The 19,537-nt window shown below is 45.6% G+C and overlaps 1 protein-coding gene across 7 annotated transcripts in view; it reads right to left on the bottom strand.

Annotated features, from left to right (window-relative positions):
• The window catches only part of LOC146990645 (nck-associated protein 5-like), a 120,639-nt gene that overhangs the window by 25,534 nt on the left and 75,568 nt on the right, over positions 1-19,537 (bottom strand). For all 7 annotated transcript variants that reach the window (XM_085796551.1, XM_085796561.1, XM_085796604.1 and 4 more), the window contains 5 exons: positions 9,266-9,356; positions 5,543-5,728; positions 2,813-2,881; positions 1,183-1,221; positions 860-979 (listed from right to left, as the gene is read on the bottom strand). In XM_085796551.1, coding sequence (XP_085652677.1) covers positions 860-979; positions 1,183-1,221; positions 2,813-2,881; positions 5,543-5,728; positions 9,266-9,356 — 505 coding nt within the window. The remainder of the gene's footprint in view (positions 1-859; positions 980-1,182; positions 1,222-2,812; positions 2,882-5,542; positions 5,729-9,265; positions 9,357-19,537) is intronic.

The following is a 19,537-nucleotide window of genomic DNA, read 5'->3' as shown; positions in this document are numbered from 1 at the left end:
ATGGATGGATGGATGGATGGATGGATGGATGGATGGATGGATGGGAGAAGCTCACGGCTGCAGGTTTGAACTGTTTCTGCAGCTGCACCTTGAAAACTCAAGCTGACGCGGACTCTTTGAGTAAATTGGTGTTTTCCGGAGGACCAGGCAGATGAACTGAGCCACTTCAGATGAGAGAATGTGGGTTTAGAGGAGAAGTTAAGTACAGTGATCACTGTCTGATAGTTGTCTGATAGACCGGATAGTCGCCAGTTCACATCTTCTGTGTTCTGGAGGATGAGAGGGTGGCAAATCTTCCCAGAAGATTATAGTTCAAGCGCTGCAAAGAGCTGGTTTTAAGGAGCTTCATTCACACCCCAGTGCACCTACAGGATCCTCAGTGCATGCATGAATCCTCTACTTGAAACTATAAAAACATCAAATATGCACACTCGGATTGAACCAAGATGCTTGATAAACCTTAACGTCTACAAGGGATTTGTGCTTTAAGACCAGTAGCACTTTCTTTATCTCCGCTTCGAAACACACAAGAATATCAGAGGAGAACATTTTAATAGCAAGCCAGATGAAAAACAACATCAAATGCTCGGTTGGAGGAGCCGCTGCTTCATTTGCAAAGCGAAGCGAGTGCAGGGGAGGCAGGTTTACAACAGTGGGCAGCAGACATGAAAAAAAAAAACCCAGAGCTTTGCAGGGTCTAGTTCAGTTTGAGTCAGTGGATCTCTCTCCTCTCTGCCCTCGGCGCCGTTCTGACTAAACACCTTCACCTACACTAATTCTCCCGCTTCCACAGCTTCTGCAGTGAAACTTAAAAAAAAAAGGGGGGGGGTGAAACATCTGTGTGGGCAGCGTACGGTACCTGGAGGAGCAGGTCTGACGCAGGTTTGATCCTCTGCTGGAACAAAACGCTCAGCGCCCGGTTCTGCTGCTCCAGGTCGAAGACTCTGGTCCGCAGCTTCAGACATTCCTCTCTCAGATCCTGAGTCAGGAGAAAAGACACAAAAAGAGACCGGTCACTATGTGTTGACAACTGTGTCTAACTGTCCTTGTTGTTGTTGTTGCTGTTATAACTACGGTGGCCATGAGAGCTCAATGTGCTGCAACTTAAGAAAACACACCCAGCCAATCGATTAGTAAAGATAAAGTTGCTAAAATGGTTTCCATGGAAATGAAGAGACATACCTTCTGGGTGAGCAGCGCCTGCACGACTTGATTGGCAACCTTAAACAGAGAGAAAGAAGAGAAGGCGTTATTGAATGTAATGAGTCTCCTGTCGACACACACACACATAAACAAACAATTGTCTTTTTCACTATTCAACTCTCACTTCCTGATGGAGGTATCGACAGCGGCCGGTTGCCGTGGCGGCCGGTCTAAGTGCCGGGGCCTCGGTCTCAGACCGCGACGCCCGACGGAGGAGCAGCTCGGATTACTTCTCATTGATTGCTCATTAATACCGTGTGAAGCCACATCGGCTCTTTTGAGTGCGCTCGCTCTGGCTTTATTGAATGAGGAGAGCTGGGAGTAGATGTGGTGAAATGAGCCCTGCGTCTGGAACTGCCAGTTACTGATCTGCCTTTTGCAAAAAAAAAAAAACCCAGAGTGATCAAACAAACCCAGGCTCTAATGGTCTGCGACATCGAGTTTGAACTGTATGACTTTCGCAGAAGTAATTAGGCTAAAAAGGAGCTTGCCCACACACTAACATTTAGACAGACAGCTGGTCTGACATAAAAAATAAATAAATAAACATCCCTTCTGTTACAAAGCAAACTAGCTTTTCTACTGCAGCTCTGTGCAGTCATTAGAGGGACACACACAGCTTCCATCGTTAAAACAGCATCATTACCAGGCCTTCCTTCCACAAAAGTCAACCACACAGGAAAACAGTTGACAAGTAAACACATCAAAGCTGAGCCATCACAGTGAGAGCAGGGAGGCAGAAAGGAAACGAGGGCTGAATTTGTCGATGCCAATTCTACAACAACCCCTTTTCTCTCTTTCTTTCTTATTAGTCATTTCCAATTTTCTTCCTTCTTTCTCTCCCCCCTTTCCTCTTTCATCCCCTACAGCAGGTCTGCTCAGTTCCAGGACAAATAGAGCAACTTGTCCCCTGCTGGACGTACTTCATTCCCTCCCCTATCCCCTCCCATCCTGCTGTGAATCAGCACCAGGGCTTGGTTTAGTCTCCTCGTGTGTGTGTCTCCCCTGAACAGCACTTATCACGCTCTCATAAATAACCAGAGGGCACAGGAGTGGTATTGTTATGTTCACACCGGGTGAAGGATGTCGACCAGCTCGCACTGTTGTCTGCTTATTGGAAAAGTAAAACTGAGCACAAATAGTGAGAACAATAAAGATGTTTTGACCAGCGAGGTTTAGGTGTGATGCTGAACAAAACACATCTTCTCGTCTTTTGACATGAAAGATCCCTGAACTGTGAATAATAATCTAAAAAAACAACACGTTTTCTTTACAAATCTGAGACTCCAGGGAGTTCATGATCACGTTTAGCTGAGGGCAACTGCAGCACTTTCCTCTTTATTAGAAGAGACAGAAAATTATGTTTTCCCAAATTAATTATTAAAATCAACAATTCACCCCCGTGCCCCTCCAGCCACGGTTCAAGTAAATTGGCAACCTGTGAGAAACTCGATGTGCTGTGCAGGACCTCATTAAAAACCTTAATCTTAAGCCGCACGATGCCGCGCATCCTGTCGGAAAGAAATTCAATAAACACTTGTGGACTTCTCAAGGTTGGCAAAACACCTGTGGAGTCTTGTTGCACCTCGGTAGAAGAGACGGGACTCACCTCGTCCAGGCAGCGCTCATACTGCTCCCTCTGGTTCTCGTTCTCCGAGGCCAAGGCGGAATTCCGCTCCTGCGAACACACACAAACACACACACATTCAATGTCAATACGGCACAAACCTCACAGGGACTTTGCTTACATTTGATACAACAAACCAACAGCGATGGAGACAGAGGCTGCAATCAAGCAGAGCTGCGGCTAAGTGGAGACTCGCCTCGCAAAGGTCATATGTCAACGCCGAGCCTGGAATCGCCGATAAAGGATTTAGAAAGAACCACGGAGGAAAAAGGTCAAGGGGACGGAAGTTATGATGCTGAACTTTGGGCCGGCAGCGAGCCATTTGGAGTTTGGACCTAATAAGGATATCTCCCCTGCTTGCCAAGCAGTGAGGCGGTGCTCTATTGATCTCTGGGTGGTTCCAATTTGTCAGGAATAGGCGCCGTATTAGGAGCTGTCAGCCGACCCCGCTTCCCTCGCCCTCTGCCCTTCTTTCGATGTAACCATGAGAAACATAATTACAAAGCAAAACATCCCAATTATAGCATCCAGGAAGAAACGCTGTCTAATTAAAGCCTGGAAGCCCAGGACATAGTCTTTGGGTGCAGATGTAATTAAAGAACGCTTGTTGTTTCTAATGTGTTGGTTTGTGAATGAGATCTCTTTTCAGGAGATTAAATACGATGGGGTTCCCTTCATTTGTAAATCCCTGAAATCTCTTCTTTATTCCTGCAACGTTAAATAGAAATTATCACTTTCTAAAAAGCGTTGACTGTCAGCAGCACACCTACACAAGAGGCCTCTCGTCCAACTCAAGGATAAGATGAAGCATTATCTAAATCTCTAGTCAATAGTAACGGGATGCAACTCGAGTGGCGGACCGTTATGAATTTCATTGCGGCTTTACTTTTATTGTGAAGCGACAACCCTGCCTGTAAATGCTGATACAAGAACTCCAATGTCATCTGGACTCATGGCTCATGCAGGGCAGTGAACAATTTCTTGATCTTTTGATACAGAACTGCACACATACAGGTCGTATATAGGAAGACACGCGTGTGGCATTTAAGTGTGTGCACTGAAACGGTGCAGAGGGATTATTTCTGGCTGCGAGTGCACATGGGAAAATGTAACACACTGATATGGGATGGCGATAAACATAGACTGAACATAGAAACTGATATTTAGGGTTCTTATTTTACAACATGTTCTCTGTGTCTCTAACTACAAGTGAGACTCTTCCCGTTGCATATTTGTAAATGCTCCTCCAGGGATTCATGTCATCGGTCATTCCTCACAAAATCTGGACATACTCATTTTGAGCTCCGGCTGCAGACTGCGGAGCGTGCCGGCCAGCCTAATGAACAGCATCGTTGGAGCTGCAGAAATGAGCAGCGGGCAGTGCTTACTTAGTGTCACTGCAATTTATGCACAGCGGCGAGGCGGTGATGTATTACCCCGGCCTTGTTTTCGTCGCTTTAGCCGGCGGTGCATCCATCACCTGACCGGCGGAAGGGAATAAAATGGCAGATAACTTTTGATAAAGCCATTTAAAATGTAATGTTTAGGTAATGCGCTCCATCCGATGGATTACCAGGACAGGTTAACCATACTTCCTGCCAGGCTGCGAAGATAACTTACAGCTGAGGAGCAACAGGCAATTATCTGCCACTTTACTGTGATTAGGGTGTGTTTTCTCCTGTTCTTTATTCTTTCTTTCTTTATGTGTTTATGCACAGAAAGCTTGCAAACAGTTTGAATTAATGCAGTGCTAATTCTGAGATGCAGAAACTGTTTGTTACAGGCCTTCATGAAGAACAGTGATGGGAATAACGGCATTACTAACAGTGCTACTTTTTTTTAAGTAACAACCAATCCAAAAAGTTACTGTTTCCCCCATTATAGTGCTTATAGTGCTATAGTGTTATGGTTACTTGACTCAAGAAGTCCTGTCACAATATAAAATACACCCATTTAAGTGTATTTTATATACACTTTTTTCCGTCCATCAACTAGTAGGAAAAAAGCCATTTATCTGGAACTAACTGCCTATGCGGAGGAATACTGAGTGAGTTGGTCAGTTCCAGATAAACAGGAGGTTAGGGGGGCAAGTCTAAGTAATTTGACATAAGCATTTTATTTAAAAAAAAGTAACATAATAAATAAACTGATTACTTTTTCAAAGTAACGTGTCCAATACTGATGAAGAAAAAGAAGAAGCTACATGGAGCCATGTAGGAAGGAGTGAGTAGGACTGGAGGCCAGATTTAATTAAGTCCTTTAATTAAAGAGATCTGAGAGGTGTGTGTCCAGTGGCTTGAGTGAGAAAAAAAAAAAACAATCAGCGTAGATAAGTGTGGCTGCGCTCCCGCCTCGGCTGCTGCTGGAGGCTGGTGGTGGAGTGCAGCTTAAATCCCCGAGCGCAGAGGAAAACAAACGGAAGCTGGAGCGGAGCCGCGGGCCCCTGCAGTGGCTCTCTCAGGATGACTGTGCTCTCCAAATGAACAGGACTGGAGAATTTGATGAGCTGTCATGCTTTCAGACACACAGCCGAGCAAGGACTCTGACAACTGGCAGACGGGCTCGGCCACAAAGGATATAGCCAGGGGTGGCTGGAAAGTGTGGATGCAAAGGGAAAGAAGGATGAGGGAATGAAGACGGAGCAAGCAGGAGGAAGGTAGAGGTGGAGAGAAAGGAAAAGAAAGACGAGAGCGGTGGTGGTGAAGTGGTTACCTCCAGGGCCTTCAGGCGCTCCAGAAGGAGCTTGGTTTTGTCTTTGTCTTCTTCTGCTTGGCCGGCGTCAGGATCAGCGTTCAGCAGCAGAAGCTCCGGGTCCAGCTCCACTCGAGACACCGGCAGGGAGCCGTTCTCTTCGGGGCCGTCGTCGTGCCGCTTCTGCACTTCCTCTGAGAGTTTATCCTGACAAACACAGACAACCAGACGAGGTTAGAGGGAGGAAAGAAAAGAAAAAACACAACTAGCAGAAGAAAAGGAAGGAGAAATTTGGCATGAGAAAACCTGAGCAGATGGGAAGAAAGCGTTCAAAAGAGAGGTATGACAAATGTTTCCAGGCTAAATGAAAAATGGGTGAGGAGCCGTGAAAGGCAGAAATTAGAGGGAAGGAGAAAGTGGAAGACGTGGAAAAGGGAGAAGGGAGAAGGGAGAAGGGGAGAGGATCAGATGGGCAGATGGGACAACAGGGAGGCAGCTTCGACAACAGAGCTCCAAAACATCCCCTAATCCCTAATCATGTTTCACTTGTTTTCCGAAGAGTGGCAGCGACCTTGGGGCTCTCCTCTTGTCTGTGTTACAGGGATCCTCAGCCTCACTCTTTGCCCTCTCTCTCAGTCTCTTTGCCAGATATCACTCTGTCTCTTGTGGTTTTTTTTGTTGTTTTTTTGGCTATCTGGCATCTGCCATAATTAATACTGGTAATAACTGGCTTCTAATTAGGCTGGTTCTGGCTACAGCACCGAACTGCAACAAGAAAAGACGGCGATCTCTCTGCCACACTCGAGAGATGATTCATCTATTTGCGAGGGATCTTCCTCACTGAGCTTCTACCCACCATGAAAAAAAGGTCATGGCAACAGGATAGTCACACTATCTTATTAAATAAACAACTACACATGATATAACTAGTTGCTGAATTAATACAGTATATTTATAGATGTGCTTTTTGAACTGTTGATCAAAGAAAAAGAAGATATTTATCTGTGAGCTCATGATATTTTTATGGCATTTCAAAGTCCAGTTTGGCCGGTGTTGTTGAAATGAAACAGTATCTGCCTGGAGGCATCTTGGCCTGTCTGTGTGTCCTCAGCAGTTGAGTGGTTTTCTGCTCTTGGGGGTCTTGAAAAAACATGAACCGTTTGACTAACAAACAGGAAACACAAAAAAAAAACACATAGAGATAAGATTTAAACTTAAGTAGCAGAACAATATCTTATTCTTTGCCCAATTGATCATCTCGTGACCTCGCAGATTTATCTCACGACCTCCTCATGGGGTCCCTACCCTCGACAATTCATCATAAAAAATAACTGAGAGATAAATCGATGATGAAGAAAGCCATTAGTCGCAGCTCTAAATAGATTAACTGCAAGTTTTAATTAAAACAAGTGCGGTAAAAGATTTATCCGGACTAAAGTGATTGCTCATCCCCTTAAATATCCATTAAATTTCAATTAGAGAAATATTAAAACCTGTCATTTCTTCCAGCTGGACTTACAATCGCAGTCGCACAATATTGAGCCGCACCTACAGAGCTGGAGTTTGAATGAAGCAACTGTTGCTTTTCTTCACAGGTATTCACCGATTGGACTGTGATTTATCACCGCGCGCGTGCGTTACATCTTTCACTGCTGCCTGAGCTCTGAAAGATAATTGTCAAACTTGCAGATACCCATGGTTAATGTGCAGGTGAGCGGCGCTGATGGATGGCTGCAGCTCTGCTTTTTATAAATCCAAAAGCTGCAGAGAAGAAGCTGCTTCTTTCTTTCTCCAAATAAGAACGGGAAATCATGTCCTTCACAGCGCTTTGTTTTCAGCTTGATCCAATCTCCTCTAAACATATATTAGGTTTTCAATCTTGCTTGATTCCATCAGACAATTGTTCTGAGGCAATACTTTATAGTCACGGTTTTCTTAGTTTGCCTTTGTTTGCCAGTGAAGGCTGCGGTTTGCTTTGAGAGGCTGCTCATCAGACGGCGTTAAAGGGCTCAGTAATAATCTCCACGGAGAGAGTCTGGAGTGGGAGAGGGGAGGGAACCTTGTCCCTCACGCTGCCCTTTCAAGTTATTGAGTCGGTCTGCTGAATACACAGAATACAGGCGTGTCTGGAGCACCTCGCTGCGTAGGAACGGAGCTGGGAATAAACACAAGGTTTACTGTACAGTATGCCTCCCGACACGTCCATTCACTGCTCATCAATGTATGTGTGAAAACTGTACATCCATGTGGAGGACAAGAGACTGAAACCATCTGTCCTCCTGCAATTATTTAACTAAATGTAATTTTAAATCAGAGTTTCAGAAACTTTCACTCAAGACAAAATGCAGAAACTAGAACGCTTTATTTGATGTGAATCTATTTAATTCTGATGAATTAGAAGATACTATATAATACTCGAGTCGATCCACATGAAATTAATGGTCAGATATTAAATCAGTGCATCCAGTCAAGTGCTTCAAAAACAAAAGCCTACAGACATGGAGGCAGTGACATTTTACGGACTGAACAATTAACAGAGTGTTTAGTAATAGAGAAAATCATAAAGGATGCAACCTTGGATATAAGAAAGAAGTTCATTAATTCAATTTGTATGCAAGACTGTTTTTTCTTGCTTGTATTTCTCTCTTTTGTTGACGGTGATGAAGGTATGTAGTCATTATAACGACACTTGGTATTGCACACACACTGTTCTAGTGCTGCCCTTTCCCTCTGTTCCCTGGAGGCATTCTGCTCTTGTTTCAGCTGCTGGATGTTAAACACAATAAAGTGGTGGCTGCTTTAAGGACACTGTAGTTATCTCATGCTCCTTGAGAGACATAAAGCTGCTGGATAAATACTTGAAGAGGCATTATTCTAAGGAAAAAAAAAAGAAACATCACATAAAGGCAGCACATTAGGTTTGAAGCAAAACAACCTCTCTCTCACTCTCTCTCTATGGTTACTGCTCTCAGGCAGGTGAGTGGATAACATCACAGAGGCAGCGGCATTTCAGCTTTGCAACACCGCTGTAAACATGTCGGGCTCCAAACTGTGAGGTGTGACCCCGTGCTTCAGAGGTGCACAATGTTTCTTATCCTCACTGCCTCTGCTTAGTTCCAGCGGCTATTTCTCTTATGTAACACAGTGAGTGGTGAACGCCATCACCTTAGCTCAGTCTGCCTTCATTCAACACTGTGGTCATCAAATACACAATCTAACAACTCCAAAACGCCCTCATGGACAAGTTGTGACCTGCACATTCACCACGCTATGAGATAATAACACAACGTTAGCAGACAGAGTTGTTTTAGAGGTAAATACAGAGACTGCTTGATTAGAAACTGCCCCCGATGGTAACGTGCATCAGCATTTTTGCATCAATTTACCTCAAAAACAACTCTGTCTGGTAACGTTGTGTTATTATCTCATAGCGTGGTGAATATGCAGGTCACAACTTGTCCACCAGAGCGTTTTGGAGTTGTTGGATTGTGTATTTGATGAGGGAAACCAAGAAATCCCATGAGCCTCCGTAGCGTAGCTCTGAGCAGCTCACGGCTCTGCTCCGCCGTTCTAAAAACTGCTTGCACCAACAATTAAAGGTAACAAACCTACTCCTAAAACTATAGGGATTATGGCAATGGGCCAGTTTGCCAAAATGTTGAACTATCCCTTTAAACCAGGATATTCTTCATAACTGATAACTGGTGAATAAATAAGAGTCTGTGATTGGACGTGGTGTTTTACCTTGTAGGCCTTCATGATGTCCACTGTGTCCACGGCAGTCTGCTCCAGGACGCCCTGGTTCTGCAGCAGCGACCGCACCGTCTCTTCCATCCTGCACACAGAAGACGTCAGCGTGTTGAGTTACACATCGGATCAAAATACAGTGTGACACGTGGATTTTAGATTTTTGCAGATATTTTGGTGTTAACATTTGGCATTTTTGCCTTCTACACCCCCATGAACACTCATCATTAGCTTGCATAACACTGTAATATTTTAAATTCTCCTTCTGATGGTCCTCAGATTCAGATAATGAAGTGAAAGCTAGAGTGAATAAATGGGGCATTCTCTCTTGAAGTGGTCTGGGTTTCTGTAGAGCATGCTGCTCCTCAAGGTGGAGAAACACTATTGCCAACATTCAAACATTTTTTTCCATTAAATCCCCTTTAGAAGAGTCAGTGTGATTCATTCTGTGAGCGATGCAGCTTTTAAATATCTTAAATGCTGAGAATCCAGAGCCGTCAGCAGCATCAAAAACCATACACAGACTCAAAGGTACCACTGTAAACATCTGAAATGGGATCTGTTTTCAGGCGGTTTTGCTATTTTATGAAATGTTTGTTTGAAACGGATCATTGCTTCCTTCAATTGTGTTTTTTTTTATACTTTCCATAAGCATGCACACACAAACACACACACAAATGGTGCCCAGAGTGAACATGAAAAGAGAATGGGTCTGAATCTATGCCAGGGACGCAAGATGGATGAGTGGTATTTTTCTGGACTGAATCCCAACTTCTGCTCAGTTCACCATGTTGGGAACAGCATCAAGTCCAAAATGACTCGACCGAGTACAAAATGTGCAAACATAGTACTTAACTAACTTACTGTGTACGATTTTGTGGGCGTTTTGTACGCGCACGGCAGCGTGCGTGTGTCTGCTGATGGCTTGAATTAAGTGCAATCACAGCAGCAAACACCGAGCGGATGACCTTGACCTTCAAGACCGGGGTCTGCTCAAAACAATCTGTGCTTCTATTTTGTGCTGCTAACGCTGCAAGCTGCATGCAAAACAGGTGCTAGAGAGCGCATGTGAAAATGCCTCTGCCTATTTCCATCTGAATAAGACCCACATGCCATCTTTATCCCTCCAGCTACAGGGTGAACTTCGACCCTACATGGATTCACTTTTGGATTCTGTATAAAAAATAAAAAATAAATAAAAAAAAGACTAGCACAGCAGCAGATAAGCTTTGTGAGATGATCTGGGAGCCAGCTGGGATCATGTACACGGAAATGATAAGATAAAAGTGACATTCAGGAGCAGCGGTGGATGGGCAGCGACAGCCGGCTATTGTTAAAAAAAACAGCAGCTTTGACGCTGTCAGGTGGGAAACATCTGAATTCAACTACACTCCTTCACAGCAAAGCTAAACTAAAGGACTCACATGATGTGGACTCTAATGGTTGGTTACAAACAGTTCGTGAGGACCGTCACCTCTTTGACTCGCAACTCGTGTGTGACAGGAGGCCTGCTGCTACTTGTCAGTCCAATACAAAAACACATGAATCACATAAAGCACGAGTTTAACCAACTGCTGCAAGTCCTGCATTACACTGAGGAGCAGTTAGCGCCATTAACTTGATGAAAGCCAACTCTGCTCTCGTGCCTGTGCACTCAATAAAGAGCTGTGGCCTGCAGCCGGTTAGCTTAGTTTAGCATAAAGACTGGAAACAGGGGGAAACAGCTAGCCTGGCTCTGTGCTCTGTAAATCTGCCTGACCAGCATCTCTGAGGCTCAATTATTAACTCTCTATATCCCATTACTATAATCCATAACAAAGGGAATGATTCTGTTCAACAGTAAAATGAAAAACTTTATTTAAAATATAATACGATATCTCTAATCCCAAAAATATAGGGGTTCCAATACACAACACATTTCTCAGTGTCGTACTGCATATTCATACCAAACTGTGGTGTGCATATGTTTCATACAAGCTTTATTATATCATAATTTCCTGGTGGTGATTGGCTCTGGCAGCGGGTGAGAATGAGCACACGGCGCTAGCCGCACCATCTGTCCCGGCTGAGCCATAAAGCCGCCTGTAATCAGGCCGCTACATGTATAGCCGCTGAATGAACAGTCGGGGAGGCAGGCATGGCTGCAGGCGGGCAGGCGGGCAGAGCTGGTGGCAGATTGCTCCAGTTCCTGCTTTAAATGCTGCCCTTAATCAGCACATCCTATAGACAGCTTTGGAGTCCGGAGATGCTGACACCAGGTCAAGGACCGAGCAGACAGGCATGAGCAGCATGGCAACTCGGAGTGGTAGTTGTTGGATGAAAGGGGGGGATTTGGGCAGGTGACCACCTGCAGTGAGAGCCACTCTGTCCCTTGTGTATTATCATGACACGTAGACGGGTATTTCCATAAGGATTTTGAAAAGGATTTCCACAATCCTCAGACACTCCACTGGTAATCTGGATAAAAAATATTCTGTCCACTGCACAATAATAAAGATTTTAGAGTCTTAAGTTGTGAATCTATTTCTTGATCCAATACAGATGGTGACTGGAAGATGAGGGAAGAGGCAGACTATGATCTTTGAGACTTAACTAAAAGAAACTGAAATATCTCCTTGAAAATATGGAGATATTAAACATTCAAAGTTTTAATGGTGCACTGTTGCTCTGTGCCCTGGAGGGACAGTTTGGAAACATCACAAATTGCTCTCCCGTTGCTGAAAATGCAGCAACACAAGTGAAGTGAGGTAGATGCGGGATAAATTTGTAAACGTGGGAGTTTTAAAATTAAACCTGAAATGAGAAACGGTGGAAATATCATTAGGCAAGCCACCAGATGGACTCCAAATTATTCTGATGCCGCTCGCATAAAAACATGTGCCAGATAAGCCCTCGAAGCAATCGATGGAAAATCAAATGAATGATATCAGCGTTTTGTTTTTGTATAACTTCCAGGCAAACTTCCCAGCATGCTCTGTGTTACTGGCGAGACCTCGGTGACCCTCGCATTACTAAGTGACAGTTATGGTAAGAAACACTTTGATGCCTCGGCTGGCCTTCTTCTCTGCGCCGTGGCAGCAGGAGGAGGAGGAGGAGGAAGGTGGGGTCTGGTTTGAGTGCTCCTGTTTTTGAGGGGTCCGTGGCATTCCTGCACACCTGAAAGAGACCCTTTGTGTTTCTAAACTGACACGCGGAGCTGCCTAGCTTTCCATATCGCTTCCATTTCAAAGCGCGCCTGTCACAGACGTGTGGCATCTCGGCCGGACAGACTTCTGAGCGCCGACGGCAGCAGCACAGCAATGAAGGACTTTGAAGTTCACTGGTGCTGAGGGGTCTGCTATACTTAACCTGGACAGAAACACAGTGAAATTCATTCTAACTTCTTTTTTTTTAATATATATATAAAACTGTATTTACCTCTCTCTTTAATCTCTTTCATTGCTGTATGACCACTGGCCAATCTTTGAGGCCTTTTCAAAAAACATCAACAACAACAAACGCCTGCGAATATAACGTTTTCAGCTCGGCTGTGGAGTTTGCTTTTTCCCCCCTGAATATGAGATTCTGCCCGAGCTGCTGTTATTATCTTATTTTCATTGGGAAAATCATGAGGTGCAAAAACACAAATCCGAATGGCCTTGGACAGTTACCTCTGAGTAATCACTGTAAATCTTGCACCAACTATAAACTGCATCAACTTTTGACGCATTTATTTTCAATCAAGTCACTAACAGGTCATTAGAGAGAGAGAAATATGAGGTAATGTGGTTTCAAAAGCACAGGAAAGTGCATTAAGGTAAAAAAAAAGAAAAAAAAGAAAAAGCAGAGAGCAGGAGAAACGTCCAGCAAACAAGCCGTTAAAACAAACAGTGTCATTTGTCATTACCATAAATCCAGCTGCCTAAAACCTATTTACATGTGAAAGCGAGTGAGCTAAATGGGGATGATGGATGGAATATAACTCAGATGACGGAGCATTACTTTACATAGAAAAACAGCCTTGCTCTGTGTGAGTGTGATTAATCTCAAAGAGCTCACCAACAAGCCACTGAAAACAATCTGAGAGGGAAGGAGAGAGGGAAGGACGGGCAAATGTGTGTGTGTGTGCGTGTGTTTGTGTGTTTTGAAGGGGGTGTATGTGGAGATGAAAGCAAATTCTGACTTTTCCTGACCCTCACGCCGCGCGGCCTGAATTTCAAATCCTGCATTCGTCAGCAGTCCGGGAAATACAATTAAGGGTCCAATCAATTTTCATCAGAGGTCTGATGATCTCCAGGCCATCACTCCGCTCTCCTTGTCGCGAAAACATGCACACACACATACATGCGGAGAACACACACATGCTGCCTCCGGCTTTGATATGGCAGTGAACCGTAGAGGTGAACAAAAGCGGCGCATCATCATTCAGGACACAATAAAAGGTGAAATGCTGCGTGTTGTCACATGCTGTTACCGTATGGAAATCTTCCTCTGTCCTCTTCTTCTTAATGATTTAACCGTCAGAAGTCACAGTGACATCAAAACCAAGGATATATTCCTCTTCACTGAAACTGCTCTTGAGATTTCAATGATAAATTCCTTCACAGACCAGAAAACTATGAAAAGACTCAACAAACTAACAATGTTTGCTGAAAAACTCACCCCATCTTGACTTTCTCTCCATTTTTAACGCCGCCGTTTTTCCTGAAAAGCGCCAGAAAAACCGTGCAGACGTCCCTGAGCTCCATATGCAGAGACATCCGAGTGCTCTCCGCTCTCACAGCTCTATAATGTGACCCAGACACTAGTGCTGAAATGTGGGTCTCTAGGCTAAAATAGGCCATGCAGTCATCACATAAGCCTGAGTGCTTTTCGCTCAATCGGCCGACGGCGCGGTCGGCTCCTGCGGCCCGGGTCACCCAGCCGGTCCTGACAGCGGATCTTCTGTTCTCATTTTCTACTTGCCGTGTCTTCGGCGTGTCATTATCCCACACTGGCCCTGTGCAAAGACAGTGATCTGGCAGGCAAAGACTTTCCCATATGTCCCATGTTAAGCCCTCTCCAAAGGAGAAGGGCCCCCCGCTGAGAGGCAAGCAGGCCGTTAGTCTCGGATCAGACGGGGGAATCAGGGATGGGTTTGTCGAGATGAAGCGCGCCTAAGGACAAGGACAAGGATCCCCCCTGTTTTGCCGGCCAGTGAGTGCATGTGTGGCTACGTTTGTGTGTGCATGCACTCGTGTTGGTGATTAAGAGGCTTTTGGCTTCACTAAAATCAACACTTTCCGTGCAAATGCCAGGACAGTCGCTGTGTGATCAGAGATCTCCCCCCCGCGTGCCGTCTCACATTTCCAGCTTGTTGTTCTCGACGGTTCTTGCTCTGCGTGTGGCGCTTTTCATTAACGCAGATTTTGGATGCACGTTTATTTTGGTCACCGATCTCCTTGCCAGTGGCCGCCCGCGTGTTTTCGCAGCTCGGACCGAGCGGGAGCTGCTGCACGGTTGGGTGTCTGTGCTGCCGATGTTCATTGGCAGCGGCGTAGTACCAACTGAATTAAAAATAAAAAAATCCTTCAATGATTCACTGATTTTCCCACGGCAAATTGAAAATAAGGATAAGATCCTAACACCCTTGATGACTTGTATAAGCTTCAGCCACAGAAAAAGAAACAAAAAAAAACGAACCTCTCAACAAGGGAGAAGCTCTGAGCTCCTAAATGAAGAGAAAAAGAGCAGAAATAAGTGGAGATGTTTCGGCTTCTCTCCGTCTGTCTCTGCTCACACTCTCACTTTATCAGCGCTGTCAGGGGCTCAGGTTGACCGAGACCCCTTAATCAGATTTGACCGGTGAACAATTGGAAAATCCTATTGCTGCTGAAATGATAGGGAGAACAATCACCTGGTTGTGCTGCCGAATCGAGGCCATCGGGGGCCCTTGCGTGACTGCTGCATCGATGGCTACAATCGCCTTATCGGACCTCGGTGCGCCTCAGCAAAACTGTCCATTTTGGCACAAAATTATTCCATTCTTCTTCTCAGACTCCTTTCCAGAAAATCACTTTTGTGCGCCCACCGGGTGATTGCCTGGCTTAACCCCACGCTAAGCCACTCTTATCCTCTTAGAGCTGTTTTGCGGGAAAACATGCAAGGAGACCCTTTTTCTTAGTCGTGACCTAAATGAGTGAGAGGAACAAACTCCCTGGAACTTAACTGGACACTTTTGGGTGAGAGGTTTGGTCCGGTTTGGAGCCTGGAGGACGGTCCGGAGCTGTAAAAGTCGTGCACATCAGTCATGCATGTTACAACGGGGTAGCATTACAAAGGTCCTCACCCTCGCGACCGCTGACTCTCGCCAGCGACCTTTTAACCTTATCAACAAGACACACATGCCGGAGAAAAAGAGATCAAGAGGGGAGCATTTAGTATTTTCTAACAGTCATATTTCATTCCTTCATGTGTTGACCAACTGCTGTGAAAAGAAGAATTCTTTGGCACTTAAATGATTCATATAGATACTTAGGTTTTGTTTTTATACCTATATATTATACCTATATGTTAGAAATGCATTGAAACCACCAAACATGATTACCCCTGCAGCAAGAGCTGAGAGGCCGTGACTGAGGACTGCTCTGTAAGGGGTGTAAATTAAAAAAGGACCTATGGCGGGAACCAGATTTGGGTTCTTCCACGCTACATTTGGAAGGATTTAGAGTTGCAAAGTCACGACGAGCCGTTCACCTCTGGCCAAAGGAAGCAGTTAGCAATGAGGAAGCCATTGAATCCTCAAGAGCGTGTCACCGGGAGTCGTCTCTCTCCCCGCAAAAAAAAACGCGATCCGGGGCATGTGCGTCCCACATGTGAGACGGAGACAAGAGGAAGACATCCCAGTGGGGGAGCCTCAGTCACGATGACAGCCTGGAGTCCATTACTTTACACCGGGAGCTGCATTTCCTGCTAAGATGGGCCATTTGGGAGCTGAGAGGGGTCGAGTAGGAGCCGGGTCAGGACGGAGACAGAGCTGGGGGGGAGGATGATGCTTTGATTTTACTCTGACACTGCTTCAGTCTCTGTCTTCGGTGCAATAAAGGTTGAAGGAATAGAGTGTCAAAGCGTTTTAAACAAGCAGCAAAATCTGCTCTGTTCCCTTTAGACAGAAAAGACTAATTGGGACCCCCGACCATGTCTGATAAATAATTGCTCACTGCAGCAAACAGGGTTCAACTTTCACTCCTGTGGTGGCAACAGGGACCTCGGAGTGGTGAGCAGAAGTGAGTGGAAGATATTTTCGGTTTAAACGTCCTGTTATCATTCAAGATTTACTTTGTAAAACGCACCACATGGAGCATACATAAGAGCCGCTCCTGCGTATATGTGTCAGGCAGAGCAGCTGCCAGACAATCAAATCTATACTGCGGCCATGAGGTCAGTTTGAATTACATGCTGTTTGGCTTCGGGCAACAATCTGTGAAGCACCAGCATCACGAGCCGGAGAGAGAGCTCTCGTGACGCGTGGACGGATGCCCTACTTCCGCGGAAAAGCTTGTAATCTGACCTCTTTCAGAACGCCTTTAAACATCATAACCGGCATGTTTAATCCAAGGCCAGAGTTGTAGAGTGTGTGTGTGTGTGTGTGTGTTTGTGATTGTCCGACAGAGTTACAAGCAAGTAAACGGGCTGCACTTTGACACGGCGGCTCAGCGTGGTGCTCGGAGAGTGAGGGGATCGTGTGCTCTGGAGAAAAATAAAAGATGAAAAAAAAAAAGGATGATTGATACTGAAGCCAGTGATGGAGGAGAATAAGCCAAATTAAGTCCAATCAGATGTAATTTGAGGCTCAAATTTGGGAGTTAAAGAGCAGGGCTGGAATGGACCAATAAATCTAAATACGAGGTGCTCCCAAAATAGTCCAGACACCTATTATCTATTTAACAGTCCTTGTCCCCGTCGAGCAGGAGCAAGGAAGTGACTTCAAAAGACTGACCCCCCTCCATCCCCTGTTAATGACCCCAGATGTGTCGTCTTGAACAGGGGCCTGATTCATCTGGCTAAAACCCTGCAGCTGCCGGGGGTCCGCCAAATTAAAACACTCGGGCCAGGTGTGGCTGGATGCTTGGATGATTAGAAGAGAGGGCATTGATCTGCAAACAGAGTGCAATCACTCAGCTTCCCTCTCAGAGTGTATTAGCCGTTTGCCGGTCCAGCTGTAAGCGCGCTGGTAATGAGAGTAGCACATGAATGCATACACACACACACACACACACACACACACACACATGGATGCAAACTCCAGTTCTGAAACTTTCCTCTGTGGACCGTGGCAGGATCTCAACCTGAGCGTGACTGTCCAAACAACACGTCCAGACTTGAAAAGTGCTGCCATTCCTGCCTGTTTACATCATCCTGCCTCACACACACACACACACACACACACATACATGCGTGCGTTGTATACACACACATGTTCTGAGTAATGTGCAGAAAAGAATACGCTGCGGAGCCATAAATCTGCAGGCGGCAGTCGTCGGCGGCTGTTGTTGTTGTTAGTCCAGCCGTAAGTCTCCCACGTCCTGCCACGAAGAGGGCCCTTCCAGGCGGCCATGACTCAAAGTCAAGCGGACTGCTGGGTCGGCATGGAAACGCCCCTGCGGTTGTGCAGATGAGCATGACGACGTGTGTTCTGGGTGACAATGACTGCGGTGATACAGAGGCCAGGTGATATTTACATCCAAGGAAAACCGGTTTAAGGGGAGAACAAAAAATAGCAAACAACAAGTCGGAGGATAAGGAAGTATGGGACCAAGATACCGGAGCGTGTGAGCAGACTGGGAAACAGCAATCAACAAAAGGCCTCTCCTTTTCCCTTTCTAGAAGCGTCTAATCTCCACCACGGGCGGAGGAACCACTACAATAAAGTCTTTAAGAGGATGAGCATGGAAAGCAAAACAAAACACAGCCGAGCGAGACCGAGCAAACAGCGAAAACGCAGCGAAAGGCGGGAGAAAAGTCGGTCCGGTTTGGTCTTGAGTCAAAGTCAAAGCGCACTTGCACTTCTGGTGGTTACCTGGAAACTGCCTCCCTCATCTTCATCATCCTGAGGTCATCCTGTCCTGAGTGGGAAGGGGCGGGGATCTTCCTTGTGGGTTCGTTATCCAAATGCACTCTGCGTTATTTCATTCATGAAGTGTTGCTCCTGGCGACCCCTCCTCCCCACGCATCCATCCATCCCTCCATCCTTCTCCTTTTAAATGTCTTGCCCATATGGGGGGCTTTGGGCCGAGGAGGCTGGAGTCTCCCACTAATCCGCAGCAGTTTAATGACGGCAGGCCTCGCTAGTGGTGGTGAAGCCTTCGGGGTGGGGGGGGGGGGTTGACCCAAGTCAGGAGGGGGCCGGGCATGTGACCCACACCCAGCTAAGAGCCCAACTGGTGGGGGGAGGGTGTGTGTGGTCAGTCAGTCACTTGAGGAATGTAGACTTTCTGATCTCAGCCGTGAAAACAGGCAAATTGAGCTTTTTGATTTTTTTTTTTTTTTTGTGTAGGTGAAAGCAGAAGAGAAAAGCTTGCTGTTCCACTTTTAGGAGATTTCTGCCTTACATACAAGCCTTGCCAAAAAAAGTGTAAGTAAGAGTTACTGGGCACAAACACACACACACACACACAAACAAAGGCTGTAAGAAGCTGAGAATCCCCAGAGTGTGTCTGGCTCCAGGAGCAGCCGTCTGATCTTTCCTGCTTCGCCGTGGATACGCCTGTTTGTTCTCGTGTGTGTGATACTGTGTGATACTGTAAAGTGCAACTCTAACAAGCATCTCATTACCTTTTTTGTCTCGTTTCATCACACAACACTTCTTGTCTGCCGGTGCGACAAATCATAAAAAGCGAGCGAGCTCCGCAAAGAAAGGCGTTTAGCTAAATCTGACTCTATTTTTGGCAGAGTTTGGGGAAAAAATCCATTTAAAGCGCTCATTTGCATAATGTTTGATATCTTAGCTATAACATTGCTGGCTGGCTTTTATCATTCCGATTGATACGCCCCGTTTTCAGCCCTGATTTCACTCCCATCTTCCCGATTCCGAGCACAACCTCAATTAATTAGCAATACGCAAATCAATTGTTGCCTGAGGGTCAAACAGATTCCAGTCTATTTAAAAAGATTGGACGTCCACTTAACATGATTTGCTGGTGTTATCTGGGAAGACACATTGATGAACTGAGGTTTCTATTCCCCTAATGCGGCAACAAATAACGAGCCTAAATCAATCGGGAGATATGGATGGAGGTCTCGCCGGGAGGA

This window comes from Trachurus japonicus, chromosome 2 (genome assembly GCF_045865225.1).
Source record: "Trachurus japonicus isolate A0001 chromosome 2, Traja_1.0".
Taxonomy (NCBI): domain Eukaryota; kingdom Metazoa; phylum Chordata; class Actinopteri; order Carangiformes; family Carangidae; genus Trachurus; species Trachurus japonicus.
The sequence above is the reverse complement of the archived record's forward strand: the minus strand, read 5'-3'. Positions and strand labels throughout refer to the sequence as shown.